Raw genomic sequence first — 17,538 nt, forward strand, 5'->3', positions numbered from 1 at the left:
TATAAAAAAACTTACATTTATAATTCAATAGAAGAAAATAAACACTTAGATACATGATTTTTCTAGTTATTAGACCTTATCTTCTTTCATAGGATCAACTTCTTGAAATTGAAAAAAGTATATTTTGTTAGACATTTATTCTTCAACTCTACAGTTTTTTTTTCTCTTTTGGCCCCAAAATTTTTATGACCCCTGTATTAGTGATGAAAGCAATTTTCGTAACTAACTCTTTTTTATTTTATTCTCTTATGTTTAATTATAAGGCTTTTTGCAGGTTTAATTTTGATATTTGTGAATGTATAAGACATTTTAAATTAGAGTAATGTCATTCATATAGTAAATTTATATAATAATTTTATTTTTCTCTTTATCTCATTTCATCGTACATATTAGCCATCTTATCTTACATTCTCTCTTATAATAACTCTTACGATAATTTTATACATAAGGAGAAAAATAAAAGAAGACAGATTGTGTCGCAATAAAAAGAAAAAAAATAAGTTTATATATATATATATATATATATATATATAGAGAGAGAGAGAGAGAGAGAGAGATTGTTATAGTTTTTATATATAATAATAATAATAATAATGAAATTAAAAGAATTATAAAGTAAACTTATATCAATAAGCATGCATAAATGCTCTTTGAGCGTGCACATGATCCTGTCCCCCAATCCATCATGTTCAGGGAACATTTCAAGTACTAGCTACTCGGTTTCTAGACCTAAAACAAAAGCTAGCGTCCATGCAATACATTTTTAATAGTATACTAATAAAAAAATTTGATTAATACAAGGAATCAATGAAAACGGGGTGAGAAAAAAAAAAGACAACATGAAAAGTAGAAAATGAAAATTATCTACTACAACAGACAAGCAAATTAATAAACTTATTATTATGCAAGCACACAAGTAAAGAAATAAGAAAGTCTTGCAACATAATTTAGAGTCATTATCGTTTGTGTTCATAATTTATACTTACGACATCTCACAACTTTGTTTGAAATATATATTATATAACAAACCATAATGATACACAGATTTACTTAACTATATTTTTTAACACCCTGCTCTCTCCCTCTGTGTCTGCTGCAGCTTAACCTTGCTTCAGTTACTAAGTCAACTAGGCACCGCTAATGATGATGGAGCAGATTTTGGACTGGTAACTACTAGTCTAGCTCCTGTTCTTGCATTTCTCCACGGCTCTTGGTGCTGAGGCACAATAAATTAAACAAGTTTCTTTTTCAGAATATGTTAATTTAATTTCTTTGAATTAAATTGTTAGGAGTACAATTCTTTACCTACATGTGAAACAATTAATGGTCCGCATATGACTTAATGGAAGGATTAATTATACATGGAATCATGACTAATAAGTAGGGTTTCTTTTTTGAAGTAAAAAGTACTAGTAAAGTAAAAGTACGAAAGAGAAATTAAGATACTAACCCAGTCCAATAGCTTCCTTTCCTTTCATGATACGTAAACGCTTGCATGATTCAACAAACATCCTGGTTGACATAAAGAAAAAAAAAATCATGATATTTATAGTTATGTAATAATTAATTACATAATAATGGGGCAGTACTCAAAATATATGGGAGGCTGTTTCGAAAAAATTTCATGGTTTATCAATGCTATATGTGCATGCTCATAGTCATCTGGAAAAAAAATGACACCTCAAAATACATATTGTATATATTATGACGTTTCTTGGTGCACCAATAATTAAACAAAATAACAACACTAATTGGTATAGCATAATAAAAGGATATACTTATTCTCAAGCACATGGACATGATTAAAAAATTAAGATGATAACACATTATTTCCTTAGAACATGCATAATATTTTACGCAAAGTTTCTTGGATAAGGACTTGTTTGAAGTAACATTGCGATGTGCATATCAAGTTCATGTCTTCTTTTTTCTGCCTTTCGTGTTCCATATTCTTTTTCATTGAAACTATTACAAGGTCAAATTATTGCAACCAAAATAATTTATGGTCATCAAGTGGAGAAAAAAAAAAAACTTACTCCCATGGCACATCACCGACAAGCATCCAGTCGCCATCCCTGTCTTCATAGGTCGGGACATAGTCGGAGCTGTTCAAAAGATCCATCAACTTGCTCTCATTCATGAAATCCTTGAAGCCTTGGGATTCACAATTTCCTTAAATATATCAAGAACACACCAATAATTAATACTACATCGAATAAGCTGCGCGATTCAATTTTATATTCACAAATACGATTACTTCCCTTGCCATGAAATCAAATTTAAGATCCATATGTTTTTTATGATTTTATTAAAAACAAACAGACTCGATAGATTTCAATAGTACAAAATAATTTTATATTATAAATTATTATCATATATATATATATATATATATATATTAAATTTGTTAATTTTTATATAATTATTTTTAAAAATATACTAATTTGTTAACAGTGTAAAAAATATGACCCTGTACAGTTATTAAATTCTATATTAAATATATATGAATGTTATCTTAATCAGTATTTAAACAAAAGGAACACATATATTCATAATTTTTTATAAGTTACATAAGCAACATTAATGTGTGGTAAATTGATTAGTTACCAATGGTGAAGGAGCTAAACATTTTGCCCAAGGCATCAGAGAGCTCTGGGTAACTCTTGTACATCTTCAAGTCAACTTTGCGGAGGTAAGGTGCTCCATCCATGCTAACTTTGACAAAGCTTGCATTAGGGCTGCTCTTTTCGCTTTCCTCTCCGCCGCTGCTCTTTTGGGCTGCGAACATGTTCTTCCGGAAAGACCTCACGGGTGGCCATCCCACCACTTGCGCCCTAAAGTGTTCATTTTGTTTTGATTCATTAATATTCGTATAATCACTTCATAGTTAGAGGGGTTGGGGATGGAATTATGCATATAATGAAACTAAAATTAAATCAATTAATCATATATATATATATATATATATATATATATATATATATATATATATATAGTCAGTTTCCTTGAAGAACTAGTTGATTAGCCTTAAAATTCATAATTAACTTGGCTGCACATCAAGACTGAGAATATGGAAAATTTGGTTTCTGTTTATGGCCATGTTAATCCAATTCTCTCTTTTCTATACATATACAAATAGATAAGCATATATATATATATATATATGGATTTTCTTAATTAATTGTTTCATTCATCAGCATGCTAATTAACAGTCTGCAAAAGAAGATATACATACATGATACTGTTGGCACCAAAATAAATAAGATTTCACACCAGCAGATACATATCATCATGGCTTATAGAATTCGCAAGTAGATATGTAAGGCTATTGGTATTATTACCCGTACATGCAAAACTAGCTACCCAAACTATTTGAAGGCATGCAGATCGTATTTCTAGCTTGCAAAAAAGGTATCCGAGAGCTGAAGGAATCTAGAGTTTTAATTTTTCTTGCTTCTCTCTCTCACGAATCTATTTTTCAGTCAGTGTCATTAATTTCTTCTTTATTTTTCATGATCTGTCATTTTGGCTTTCGTTTCTAACTGTTTCCCATTCGGGCACCTCAAATTAGCCATATCATAAATATAAGCACAATATTATATGTATATGTTTATTTCCATGCAAGATCAAGTTACAAATAGAAAAATTACCAGAACAAGTCCCCTTCTTTCAATTTTACACATGCATATGCAAGAAAAAATAAAATTAGTGAAAAAATGATTTATATGTAATAATTTTCTTTAAAAAAATGCGACTAGAAATTTTGTAACTTCAGAATTAGTGACGAAAAACATAATTTCCGTCACTAAGTTTGGTCTATTGATTTTTTGTATGCTAGTATATTCAATTATTTTAAACTAGTGCTTACTTGGCAGGAGGCTTGGCGGGATCGGGAAGCAGAAGGGTCTTCTCCTTCGGCGAAGTCTTTGGCTTCTCACGTGGATCTGCACCATCAGCAGCAGCAGCTTCCTTGGGTGAGAGGTTAAGCATCAAATCAACGGTGGCTGTTTCATCAGTTTCAGTCTCAGAGAACCCTCTCTTCCTCACTCCTAATTCCGCAGCAGCAGCTTCAGTTGTTGCCGTGGTTCCATTTCCAGGGAGACATAGTCCCAGTCCCAGCCTCAGCTCAGTTTCCTCAAACACCATCTTCTCAATTCTTCTTCTTCTTCTTCTTCTTCTTCTTCTTCTTGTTTCACTCTCCTAATTCTTTTTCTTCCACTTTATTATTATTACTCTTTCTCTCTCTAAAAAGCATTCAGGGACCTGGTTGTGTTGTACAATAATAATAGTAAGTGGGGTGAGGTATAGGGGCAGGCACGTTATTACGTTGTGGGGAGCCCTTAAGTTTGGGTGAGGTTGGCATTAATACAATGATGCAAGGGGTGCTTTGTCATTTTAACTAGTTTATGGAGCAATGGGCTTGTGCCACGTGGAGGAATGTGCGACCGAGACCTTTACGACCTTGTTGGGATAGGCAATGACAATGTCATGTTATCTTCCTATGATTGTTGAGTGGAACAAGTGGAAGTGGTTGCCCACTGCTTCTTGATTATCTATCTCCTTTTTCATTCATTTTTTTCTTTTCTATTATTATCACTCCTAGGGTTTCCTCATTTCACCAATACGGTAAATTTTTACTACTTACTATTCCTATTTTCTTCCGTTTATAATTCATTTAAAGCTAGCTAATAGATATATCATGTATATAACTATGTATCATGTATAACTTTTTCTTTTTGGCTAGTATCTTTTACTGCACGCACATTGCACACACACTCACGAATAGAAACATGTGAATTGGCAACTGTAAATGATTTTTCTTATTTGAGGAAAACGAAAATGGAAGGTACTCTATGTATCTTTCGTTGTGCTGACAATGTACATTGCATTATGGTATTCTTCGTCGAGCAAAGATCATCATAGTTGCAGGGTGCGAACCGTGGTATTTTCATGCATCATTGGATATAGCAACAGTTAATTGTGGGTCTGGGATCCGTGATTTTTCTGGGACCAGTCAACAAGACTCTAAACTCAAAGACTCCACTTCTCAAGTGTAGATTCCTATATATGCTGACGATGCTTTGAAAAAATGACTTTCTATATATATGAAACTAATTCAGAAATAGATAATTTAATTTGTAACTATATTCATGCATCATCAGTTTTCTGTGTAGTTAATTCGTTCTTCTCTCTAGCTAGTAGGCTAGCTATACATAATATACTATAGCTTTAATTTCGTAATTAATATAGCTTTAATTGTCAATGAGAGTAGCCATATAGGCAAAGCATATATATTAATTAAGCCCAAATAAATTACTGAAAAAATGACCATTATTGATCTCTGACGAGGAGAATTTTGTTCTAGTGATTGTTATAAATATGTATGTATTTCTCACATGCCTTAAACTAAGAATCTATATTAATGGGTAGGAGTAATTGTCAAACTTAATGCGTTAGTTATTTCTGAAATAGGACACGTCGCTTATTAAGAACCATGGAAGTTCAGATTCATGTTCTGTGGCACTGAAGCAAATCATCTACACAGAATGAAAACCATCATGCTTTGGGTTGGCGTGTAGCCTGCATTTTAAGTATACTTTCTGATTACCGTTTTTCGACACAATTAGTTATGTGTCCCATTTGTTAATCGCCTTCTTATTCTTAATTATATATAATCCACGTTATATATCGATCAAAACTGAGAATGGATTATTGGTGTCTTAATACGTTACACACATAATTTAAACATGCTTTTTTTGGACATTTTAAAAAGTTTTATATTGGGATGTGCCAAGTGCTGAATATGGTTCACCAACAGAAATTTGTGGGAGCAAAAGTAGATATATGAGAGGCACATTTAACTGTTTGTTGTTACAGCGTGCATGTGTACTGGATTTTGTGGTATATTGATATGTGAGATGTTGCTTTAGAAATGCACGAGCACAAGTTGACCTTGCCAACATATATGGCCTCCCTTTCAACATCGGGGCAAACCAACGACCGTGAGAAAAATAAAAGAAACTGAAGATCGTGTCTAAGATTTTCCTAGCCAAGCTGATTAGTTACACCCCGTGTTACAAACACCAAAATCTTGTTTGGCCATGGCTTTGATTTGTGGGATGACTGTGATCCTCATAATATAATGCATATATATTCATGCATGGACATCCTCTTAAGGAAAATGATTTAGTAATCGAGTCTGTTGACATCCAGCAAAGAAAAAAATCACTTTTGGATTTTGAAGGTTATAACTTCTTGTCAAAGCATCTTATACATGTGTGTACGAGAGTGAAAGAAATAAAATTTATACATAATAATTATGAAAGATTAAAAATGAAAGGTTATTTATTTAAAATTAAGTGACAATTTTTTTAAAAAATGTTAATTTTAAAAAGCTTACACAATTTTATGTTGAGAAATGTTCGGGAATTTTGTAACACTAGGAACTCTCTAACACATCACCTCTTATTGATTAATTTTTATTTAAAATTATAAAATTAAGAGAAGTATATATTAAATAAGTTGTGAGAATTACAAAATTTTATCATTTTAAATAAAATTCAATTAATAAGTTTGTGTGTTTAAAAGAATATGTTCTTAGCATTAATTTATGTTTAAATTTAATTATTTATGATAAAATTTAAAAAACATTTTTAATTCCTTTATTCTGATGTAAAGAAAACTCTCTCAATTTAATACATTTCCTTTTAATACAAACTGGGTTGAGTGGAGTAAAATATGGTCTCCTATATGACAATTCTCAAGTTTGAGTATCATCACCTCTTTTTTTAAAGTCGGGTGAGATAAATGTTAGTTTTTTAATACAAAATTTATTGATATAGATTGGAATACCATCTTACCTCTCTAAATTTTTCTGTACAAATTAAACAAATAAATAATAATTCTTATGAACTGTAGCTCCAAATTCTTTATTTCCATATCCCAATCACTTTACTATTACAAAACGGTAACGAACATTTATGTTTAGGAGATATATTGTCAACTTAAATACTTAACCTAATCAATGATTTGACTTTTGTGCCACATATATACTCATGTTTTAATTAAGTGTAATAATTTTGTTGTGCTTATCTCTTTTTTGGTTCTATTAATTAAGTATAATAGTTTTAGTGTATGTAATATTTTTTCTTGTTTTAGGCATGTCATAACTATTTTATACTAATATGAACATATATATTCTGCCAAAAAGTACATACATACATCGAAGTAATTAATCTACAAGTATGAGAAAACTATAAATTTTTAATTATCCCGCTTATTGGCTTATTTATGTACTTTTCTCATAAAGCAAGAGCATTTTATTTTGAATACTCTTTGGCCCTCTTTTGATACTTTGTTCTCTCTCTCTCTCTCTTTTTTTTTTTTCATACGGTTTATCATACAAAAGCTTGGGTGGTCCTCCACTATTTCAGTAAAAAGAAATAGCTTGGGGTTTCCTTGGTTTAATATACTTTTCTCAAGAATCAAGGGTAAAATAAAGTGTACATGGAAGACTTTTGTTGAACACGAATTTCACATATGGAGGGAAAACAATGGTAGGTCATCCGTGAAATATGAAATAACATGAGAGGGAGAGAATAACGAATTAAGCATTGAAGATAGGCACCAAATTAAAATGGTGAAGCAAGTAATTTCCCTCATACCATTTTCCCGCATAGACCCTAATGTGGTATTGAGAGGGAAGGGTGGAGGTAAGTGGGACCCTAGGGTAACAGAGCCATGTGGTAAGATTCATTGGCTAGAGGTGGATGAAGTGTGAGGGCCCACAAAAGAGCCCATGTGAGTTTGTTGGCCGTATGTACCCTTAAGGGTCAAACCCTATCCCATGTGCGCCGCTGCAGGGCACCCCACCCACTTCCCCTTCAATCCCCACTCAACATCCTCTCTTCTAAATCTAATCTTTTTTTTTTATATGGATTTAAGGTATTTCTCAGTCTGAAAATTAGCAACTATTCATTTATTTATTTTTATATATATTATATTTATTTATTGATAAAAAATAATCTTATTTAAATCAGATAAAATTGTTATCAACTATTCCTATATATCTAAAAACTAATATATGAAGATACTAAAATTTATTGAAGAGGTTGTCAATCTTTTAATAAATATTCTCTCATATGCAAACCTAATAATAATGAAATCTCTAATCATATTTAAGCGACATTTTTTATTTGCAATCATATTATACATTATTTTATTATATGAATATAAGTTTTACATTACTGTTTAGATATATCACAAACGCCAATATGACTCAACCGTCAACAATGAACAAGAACAATGATTCCTACAAACGGGGCAAAAATAAATCATACTTTTTGCGAAACCTTTCCCTGCATTTCTGTTCCTCACTTATTTGTTCAATATAAAATCCTTGAAAATATTCCTCCAATGACGATGAGCATATGCCTTCGGCAATCAGCACCAACAAAGTCTGATTAATTGGAGAGGGGGGCTGAAAGACACACAAAGAGATCATGTTATAACCAAAAATGATTTATTCTGCCTTTTGTTGTGGCTAAAAATAATTGCTCAATGGTTATTTTCATCATTGATCTTAGATATTGCTAGTTTATTCACAGGCCGGTGGTTTAAACATTAAACACTAAAAATTTTATAGAGGTCAGACTCTTAGATGGGTCTCATGATCTAACGTGGAGCAGAAAAATCAAAAGAACAGAAAGTGATTAAAAAGTTACATAACATATCATATTATTTGTGGTGCCAAAGAGAGACCTCGTGACCTTAACCTAAGCTAAAATAACATCATCTGCTTATATAAAACTAACTTGCTTTTCCAAGCGTAAAAAGTTTGGTTCCTTTACTTATTCTGAATGTGATATATATAATCCAATATGGTGCTTTCGTTGAGCTTCATGACAAACTTCAAATTCGGTTCCATGGTTACTAAAAGTGTGCACACGGCGATAAAGGGTTCCCCTCTCTTGATTATACCACCCACCAAATCTAAATAACCACGGTACTTAGAATTTCCATGATGTGGTTTTTTGTCAATTTTTTCAGATACTATTTGTGTCAGTACTGCACATGCCAGTGGTCTCGGGTACTAGCTATCCAGGGTCGACTTTAATTTGCAAAAACACAACGCAGAATATAGGCACTGCTACGAGAAATTAATTGAGTTCTGTTGTATACCAGCTAGCTAGGCTCATTATTTCACATGCATATAACTCACATATTTAGCTATGCAGACTATAGATCTAGCATGTTACATATTCCTTTTCATGAACAAAGGCTTAGTCCTTTACTTAACCTTGCCATTGTCTCTTTGCTGACTTGTGCGACATGCATGTTTCTTTTTATAAAATAAGGGTAACAGGAGAACTTTTTCATTTTCTTATAAGAGGAGCCTTAATGTTCCACATGTTTTGTCTCTCTCCCTTTGTTTTTGTTATTCATAAGAAAACCAAAAAGAACAAAACAAGACTAAGCCAAATGTTGAAATCAACTCTATGCTAATAAGAGAGTTGTACTAAGCTCGGGAGGTGGGTGCAAACCTCCCAACCAGATCAATCAATTCTCGCACATCTCTTGGATATACATGTCATTTAACTTGTGATGTTGTTTAAAAAAATATAATTTTTCAGTCTCATTAAAATTGTAGCTCTAATATTTTTTTATACAAATAAAAGCAAAAACTAATAAATAGATGAAAAAGAATGAGAATTTTACTAAATTAACCTTATTATTATTAATTTTTTTTGTTGAAAATGATGCAACACAATGGTAGTTGTTAGAGATTTAAATGAAAAAAAATAATTAATACTACTTTGAAAATATAAAATGACATTATTTTGGGACTTCTTGTGTGTGTATATATATATATATATATATATATATATATATATATATATATATATATATATATATATATATATATATATATATATATATATATATATATATATATATATAATTTTTTCGTTTCTAATTATAAGATATTTTTTAATAATGTTTATTTTTTTTATAAGATTCTTTTTAAATTTTTAGATATATTAATTTTTTTTTTCTATATACTTTTATTTAATTATTCTCTCTTCAAATATTAATGAAAAATAATTAATTGGATAGCAAGATAAAAAAAAGATAATTTTAAAATAATAATATAAATAATTGACAAATTTAATATGATAATTAATTTAATTATTTTTCTGAAATAATATAAATTAATTAAAAGAATCTTAAAGATGGAAAATGAAAAAACAAAGAAGAATTTACATAAAAAATAAAGTTAAGAAGATAAAAAAACATATGCTAGAAATTCAGTGCAGTGATTTAATAAAAGGCCTGCACAAATAAACAAAAGCAGATGTAAGTAGGATTTGCTTGTAGTTTGAGCTTGCGGAATTCCAAACATATCCTACTTTTTTGTTTTTGGTATAAACGACAGAAAGAAGATTTAAAACATTATAGTTTTGCAGATGACTGTTTGAGAGAGTGGAAATTGCTTTGATACCCTCAATGCCAGAGCGCAAAAGCCAAAAGGGAGCAACTAGATCCTTATATCGTTCCAAATTTCTCCCCCATTTATTGTAATCAATATTAGCGGATTTGAAATTAACCATCAAATTAAAATACTAAAAAATGTTACTTATCTCTGGGAGTACATATAGCTATTTAGGATAATGGATTTCTGACTTGGGCCTTTACTCGCCCATGAGATAATAGGCAAAAAGAAACAAGATCATGATAAACCACATTCTATTTTGGAATGTATGAGATAAAATTATTTTAGATATGATTACATTACATACAAAGCAATAGATATAACCATCAGTCACCGATTTAGAACTATTCTATTAGTGAGAGCAAGAAACTAGTTTATAATATTTTCAGAAAAATATTTATTTTTTACAAAGTGTATAATTTCACGACAAAAATCTAAAATATATAGCTAATTTTTATAAATTATAACTGCCCTCCATGCATTTCATATTTTGCAAATATATTGTATGATATTTTCATTGTGAAAACTTAAAAAAAAAAAAAAAAAAAACCTCTTTAGGCATATAATTAAACAATCTTTTAATCAAAAGGACCGGAGGTAGTAATTTATACTTCCTTTTCTTTTTTCTTTTTTTGGTATGGTGAGATAAAAAGAACCAAAAAAAAGAGTACAACCCTCGCAAGAAAGTAGCACTTGCTACATCAGTAGCCAGCTGCAAACTGATGACAGGACGGGAAAGATCATAAATAACCAAGAAAAACTCCTCCATAGCTCCTTTCTTAACAAGACCATCATACAGTGGTTCCCTTAATCAAGATTTCCTAAATTTTATAATTTTATTCATTATTATTTACTTTCTTTTGTTTCATATTTAAGTCTTAACGAGATTAATTATTGTTCCCTTATTTTTTTTAATATTTATTAACTCTTAAATGTAATTTTAATATGAAAAGAAGTTAAATATTTGTTTAATTTAAAAAAATTTAATCTATTCATTAAATATTTTACTTAAATATTTATTAAAGTCTCAATTTTTATTAAATATTAGTTAAATACTTTATTTAAAAAAATTGGTATCTATGATCATTAATATTTTATTTAAATATTTATTAACTATTAATTTTAATTAATTATAAAATTAGTTAACTATTTTGTTTATTTAATGGGTTCCATTATCAAATCCCCGAAAACATATCCGAGTACTTAAACTACTAATACTTAATTATAGTAACCACCTACTTATGTTATATATAAATTTAACCCCTCATTTTTTTAATGATTTATTTCTCATTAAATCATATTAAGTTTTCTTACATTGAGTATATAATTTTATTTATTTATAATTTTTCATTTCAAATATAGTTATTTTATTTTTGACATATAATATAAATGAAAACAGTAGTATTTCTTAATTTAAATAAATTATTTTCATGATTTTTTTAATTTAAAAGTATTTTTCCTTAAATTTGTTTCTATTCAATATACTAAAATATTTGTAATTAATAAAAAAATATTTATTAATATATTTTATCTATTTATAAATATTAGTTAAATTTAAAATATTTATGTAATGCACGAAAAACATACTAGTTACCAATGAATTATGAACTATGAAAAAATTCTAACTGAAGTTAATTTAAAATTTATAGATATAAATTGATTTTTGTAATATTATAAAAATAATTAATCAACAAAAATTAATTGGCATGGAGGAAATGCCTTTCAAAATTTGGTAGTTGTTTTCCATGGAACAAACTGAAAAACTAATGAACACTATGGGTAATGGGTCCATTTCAAAGAATTTATTCATGGTGTATTTGAATTTATTTCACGACGTGAATGTTTATGTAAGTGTTTAGGAGAGTTTATTTCAATGAATAGGATTATTACTCATATCTTCTAATATACTCTAATCATGATCCATCAAGTGAGAGAGTCTAATAACCTAATATCACTCCTAATTCCTTAAAAGTTATATTAAATAATTTACATTATAAACAAAGATGCATAAACAGGTTAGACAATATCACTCTTTTCCTAGACATGAATCACCTAAATGTTTTTCCCAAGTTCTTAGCATATAAACATTTTCAATGTCTAAATCTTACAAAAGTACATGAAAATGGATGATCAAACCACAAACATGTGAATTAGCATAGGAAAGAACAATAATATCAACATCATATTAATAGATAATTTAGAATCATTACATCAAAGAGAGTTTGGTTTGCAGAACTCCCAACAACGGATAATTTTAACTTTTTAATGTCATGAGAAACTTACAAATATAAAAGGTGGAATGAAATGAAAGAAAATAAAAGAAAAATGGAGTGAAATGGATCGGTCAAAGCTTGAAAAGAAGATTTTCCTTGCCTGAGCTTTTATTTTCTTTCCTCTACCTCTTTTTGGTTCCTGGTGCAGGAACTTGAATGAATGAATATTGATTTTATATATAAAATTCACTTTTTGTAAATATTTTTTCACTTGATGACCAATCAGAGCTGCTACTCTGAGTTAAGTCTACACGTGCGCGTTGAGCACACATGCAAAGTTCAATTGACATAAATGATCACGCGTTAAGCCGTCATATGCATGCTAAGCTGTCTTATGTGCGTTAAGTCGCTGGCCCTCAAGTTAGCTCCTATTCTTCAATCATCTTCTAAGTCTCCTATTATGTAATTCTAAAAAAAAAAGACAACCAAAAACACTATAAAATTAATTTACTTTAGCATTCATTGGATAAAAACTCAAAAGAAATTAAATTCTTAATATTTTAACCCAAAAGAAGTATTAAAAAAAAAGAAAGTAAATAATTTCTATATGATTTAAATACATAAATAACGTATACATAATGCAATAGAAAAAATATGAGATATAGTAAATGAAAGAGGACAGCTGAAGCAGGAGGCATCATGGCATCCCCGAGTCTTGAATAAACACGTCTTGTGTCGCCCATCCGCAGACTAAGGTATTTAGCGGAACAACACATAAACTCATCACCAACCCCGTTCAACGAATTGGGTTTGGGCCTAATTAAAATAAAACTAACAAAAGCTTACTAAGTGCTAAGAATTGAATTTTCTTCTTCTCTGAAAGGAAAATATTGTGACTGTCAACACATGTTATGTAACAAAGATTTAGGTGATAGATTATTTAATATATAAAATGATAGTGTGTTAATTTTTTATTAGTTCAGTCTACCGATCTAAGAAATGGAGTATACACCAATGGACCTGTAGTTGTAGGTATGACGCAAAATCCGAGTTCAACCCCCGCAAACACGTGGCATAGTGGGGATTAGTCAAAGGCAACATTGAACAAAGACGATTCCTTAACCCATTCTGTACTTTCCCCTTTCTGATAAATGATGGATTTTATTTCTTTCATTTTAAAATAATAATCATCTTAAAATTATTTTATATAAATAAAAATAATAATAATTTTATAAAATTAATTTTATATTATCATTAATTCATTTATAATTTTATTATTTATCATTAATATTATAAAATATATCAATAAAAATAAGTAATTAATATTATATTAAAAAACTAAAATAATAGATTTTTTTAGAATAATTTTTTTACAATTATAATAAAATAGAAAAAAATACTATAATGCATAAATTTCATCATATGCCATTTCCAGTCTATCTATTTCTATAAATGAAAATTTTTGAAAAATAAAAAGTTGAAAAATGATTATATAATAATCCAAAAATTACAATAAAAAAATAATCCAGAAATTGCAATAGAAAAGAAAAAGAGAAGGTTTAGATTATTTTTCAGTTTTCTATACTTGATAATCTAGATATACGAGTTTTTTTTAGGATTTGGAGAGTTACACTTGCAGTTTGGAGAGAAAAGAACAAGAAAAATTAAATTTGTCGTGAAAAGTACGAAGAAGTGATGTAATCAAAGTTATGAATCTCGTTTTGTCATTGATCCAGTCGAGATAGTGGGTTAGTGATTCGACCGGTGGGTCAATAATTGGTCCGGTTTAACCTGGTATATATTAAAAAAATTTAAAATTATATATGTATATATTATATATAAATATATAACTAACATTATTTGATTAAGAAAAGTTCATTCATACTCGAAAATTCAAAATAACAATTGAAGTATTAAAGTTGATAGTACAAGTCCACAAATAATAATTCAATAACACAATTACACAAGTCTTGGGGTTTTTTTGAAGCATTTTGGAACATTTTTTTTTTACATAAAACGGGTTTTAAAAATCAGTCTGGATCGTCGGATTTAACCCAAATTGGTCATGTCTGGTCGGATCATCCCGGGCCAGATGTATGGTCAGTCTAATAACTAAACCAGCCTAATTATGCCATCAAATTCCAGTTAAACCGGTCCAACTGACCGGGTCAGACCAAATTTTTAAACTATGGATGTAATAATAGAAAACAGATTAAAGGAGAAAAATATTATGTACAATGGGTTCTTATTATTATTATTTTATCAGCAAGCAGCAAAGGGTTCTTTATCACTTTGTCTTTGTGTCATTAATCCTTAATTCTCACCATTTTCATTGTTTCAATTTATGTGAGATAAAGGTCAAAGGAACTCCTGTTTGATTCGGAGATCAAGAAAAGAACTATATAAATTAAAGGCTAACCACAAGAAAACCATGGGAGAACTCGACTAGTGCAAATTATAGCCAAAATTAAGGTGAAACTACTTCTCAACATTTTCAAGAATTTGTTGTGGAGGTAATTGAAGAACCAATGGCCGAAGAAGCACCACCTAAGCTGCCACTTAGGCACACTCTTGGCAACTATATTGCAACAATAGAGGTTATTAGAGATTAAGTATTCGATCCTCTTGTTACTGCCAGCAGTTTTGAAATCAATCCAACACTTATTAAAAGTGCAATGGAAAAATAAGTTTGCAGGTAATAAGATGGAGGAGCCCAACACTCATATTTCTAACTTTTTAAACATTTGTGAGACTTTAAAGATAAATGGCATTATGGAGGATTCCATCAAGATGAGGTTGTTTCCCTTCTCTTTAAGGGAAGACAAGGGAGCATCACTTGGAAAGACTTTGTCTAACAAATTCATATCCTACTACTTCCTTCATTCTTCATTCATCTAGAGGAGAGTTTATATCACTAATTTCCAATAAAAGGAAGGCAAATAATTTGAAGGAAATATTTCCCAATCTAATCAACGTTTCCCACAATAGCCACACAATTACAAGATTTCTACATTGGAAAATCAATTGAAACAATTAACGTTGGCCACTGGTGCTTCTATAAAAAAATGTGGAGACCTAAATTGGCTAGCTTTCAAAAGCAAATGGCTGATAAAGCTAGTGATATCTTCTCTGGCAACACCATTGACAACCCAGCTATAGAACAAAGGACGAACCATGACCCCTCAAAGTTTTGACAATAAAAACCTAATTTTGTATTTTTATAAGTAGACGAAGAATTCATATAAATAGATGAAGCTAGCGATTGCTGGCTAAGATAAAGCATAGAATGCACTAAATGCTCTAATATTTGTTTTGTCTTATGTTATGTTGCATAGAGTCTCTGTTTTGTTTTTTCTCAATAGAGGCACTAAGTTGGTCAGCTTGCTAAACAAAATTCACTTGAAAGAATAGTTTTTCTTCTAGACATGTAAATCCGCTTAGCGAACAAGTCCTCGCTTGGCCAATGTATACCACGTGTCATCTTCTGGATCTGCATTGTTGCTAAGCGACTTGATCAGCTCACTGAACGAGCAGTCTACAAGATTCATTTTTCAGTTCTTCTTCCATGGGTACTTAGCCTCTACAAACTAGATATATAAGCTAATAAATTCCTAAATTTCAACTATATGAAATTACTCCTAACTCTATGTGAATCCTAACTTAAAATTAACTAGAGCAAACATAGCAATAAACAAGGAAGTGTGAGATTATTGTTGTAAATTTAGATTAAAAAAATAGGTATGTACAACAATTATCAACTATTATTTTCAAATTTTAAACAAAATAAATATTATCTTTATATTAATTTAATTGATTGAAAAAATATAACAAAATCATTTTAATTTATATAATTAAATGAATATATATAAAATCCCGTGTATTTGGAAAGGTACAAAATTTACCCTAATCTAATTATTAGGTTAAAAAATTACTAAGTAATTATTTATTCCTTTATAGGTAAATAGCGACATCCATTTCAGGTTCATCACTTTCTTTTTATGATTTGTCCCTCTTCTTACTGTTTTGGGAGTCTTGTCCTTGCTTAGGTATTTCCCAACCTTTTCAAATCATTGAATTTTGCGATTATTATAATTCGCAATAATAAACTTTTCCTGCATATCGAAGAGGACCTCTTACTCTCAATCACATAATTCAAAGTTAATTATTTACTTAAATTGCAAGATGCATGTTGTTTTACTTTTTTTATATTTTATTTTAGGGGTATTAACGTAAAATAGCCCTATGAAATTTTTTTCTTGGGATCATTATAGCTATAGCCCGGCTGTGAAATTAATCAAAATAAGTTGAGGGGCAAAGCAACCAAAGTTATTAGCTGTACGTACGTAACAGTTCAGGTCCAGTAGTCAAAGATGAACGTATAATTAATCTTGCTTTATTGTATCTGCTGGACACTATCGATGAATGATCATGACATCTTAAAGGAAGACGCATTGATAGCAATAGCATTTTCATGGCCCCAATGCATGGCCAAAACAACCAATCACATGGAGTACTAAGCCATAAAGGCAAACAAGGAAGCAATTAGGGCGTGGGAGTGGGGACTAATTCTTTTAACCTACATAATTAATTTTGGGCCTTCATTCCCTACCTACTTTGATATCTAAAAGGTTCCGATTCTATCTTCCACGTGTGGCTCAAAGTCCACAATATATCACCATCGGCATTATGCACCCCACACGTGTGTCTATGCTTTGATAAGAAAATGTCAAAATGCTAGCTACCTAGCTACCTGCCCAGTGCCTACTATGGTTTCAAATATTGCATATTTGCATTACCTAATAGTAGTAATCTTCTTAATTCTATTGGGAATCT

At 30.0% G+C, this 17,538-nt stretch overlaps 1 protein-coding gene across 1 annotated transcript; it reads right to left on the bottom strand.

Annotated features, from left to right (window-relative positions):
- Positions 1-875: 875 nt before the first annotated feature.
- Positions 876-4,294, bottom strand: LOC100780214 (auxin-induced protein AUX28-like). Its single transcript, NM_001317623.2, has 5 exons — positions 3,869-4,294; positions 2,608-2,834; positions 2,037-2,172; positions 1,451-1,512; positions 876-1,216 (listed from the first exon to the last, which is right to left on the bottom strand). The coding sequence occupies exons 1-5, from the start codon at positions 4,144-4,146 to the stop codon at positions 1,179-1,181; spliced, it is 741 nt and encodes a 246-aa protein (NP_001304552.2). The 5' UTR covers positions 4,147-4,294; the 3' UTR covers positions 876-1,178.
- Positions 4,295-17,538: the final 13,244 nt, after the last annotated feature.

The sequence above is a fragment of the Glycine max genome, chromosome 2 (assembly GCF_000004515.6).
Source record: "Glycine max cultivar Williams 82 chromosome 2, Glycine_max_v4.0, whole genome shotgun sequence".
NCBI classification, from domain to species: domain Eukaryota; kingdom Viridiplantae; phylum Streptophyta; class Magnoliopsida; order Fabales; family Fabaceae; genus Glycine; species Glycine max.

Coding starts and splice junctions, on each gene's coding strand:
- LOC100780214 (NM_001317623.2), bottom strand. CDS start 4,146: ATGGTGTTTGAGGAAACTGAGCTGAGGCTGGGACTGGGACTATGTCTC. Junction 1,513..2,036: donor GTCGGTGATGTGCCATGGGA/GTAAGTTTTTTT, acceptor TATGTCAACCAG/GATGTTTGTTGAATCATGCA. Junction 1,217..1,450: donor AAAGGAAGCTATTGGACTGG/GTTAGTATCTTA, acceptor ATTGTGCCTCAG/CACCAAGAGCCGTGGAGAAA.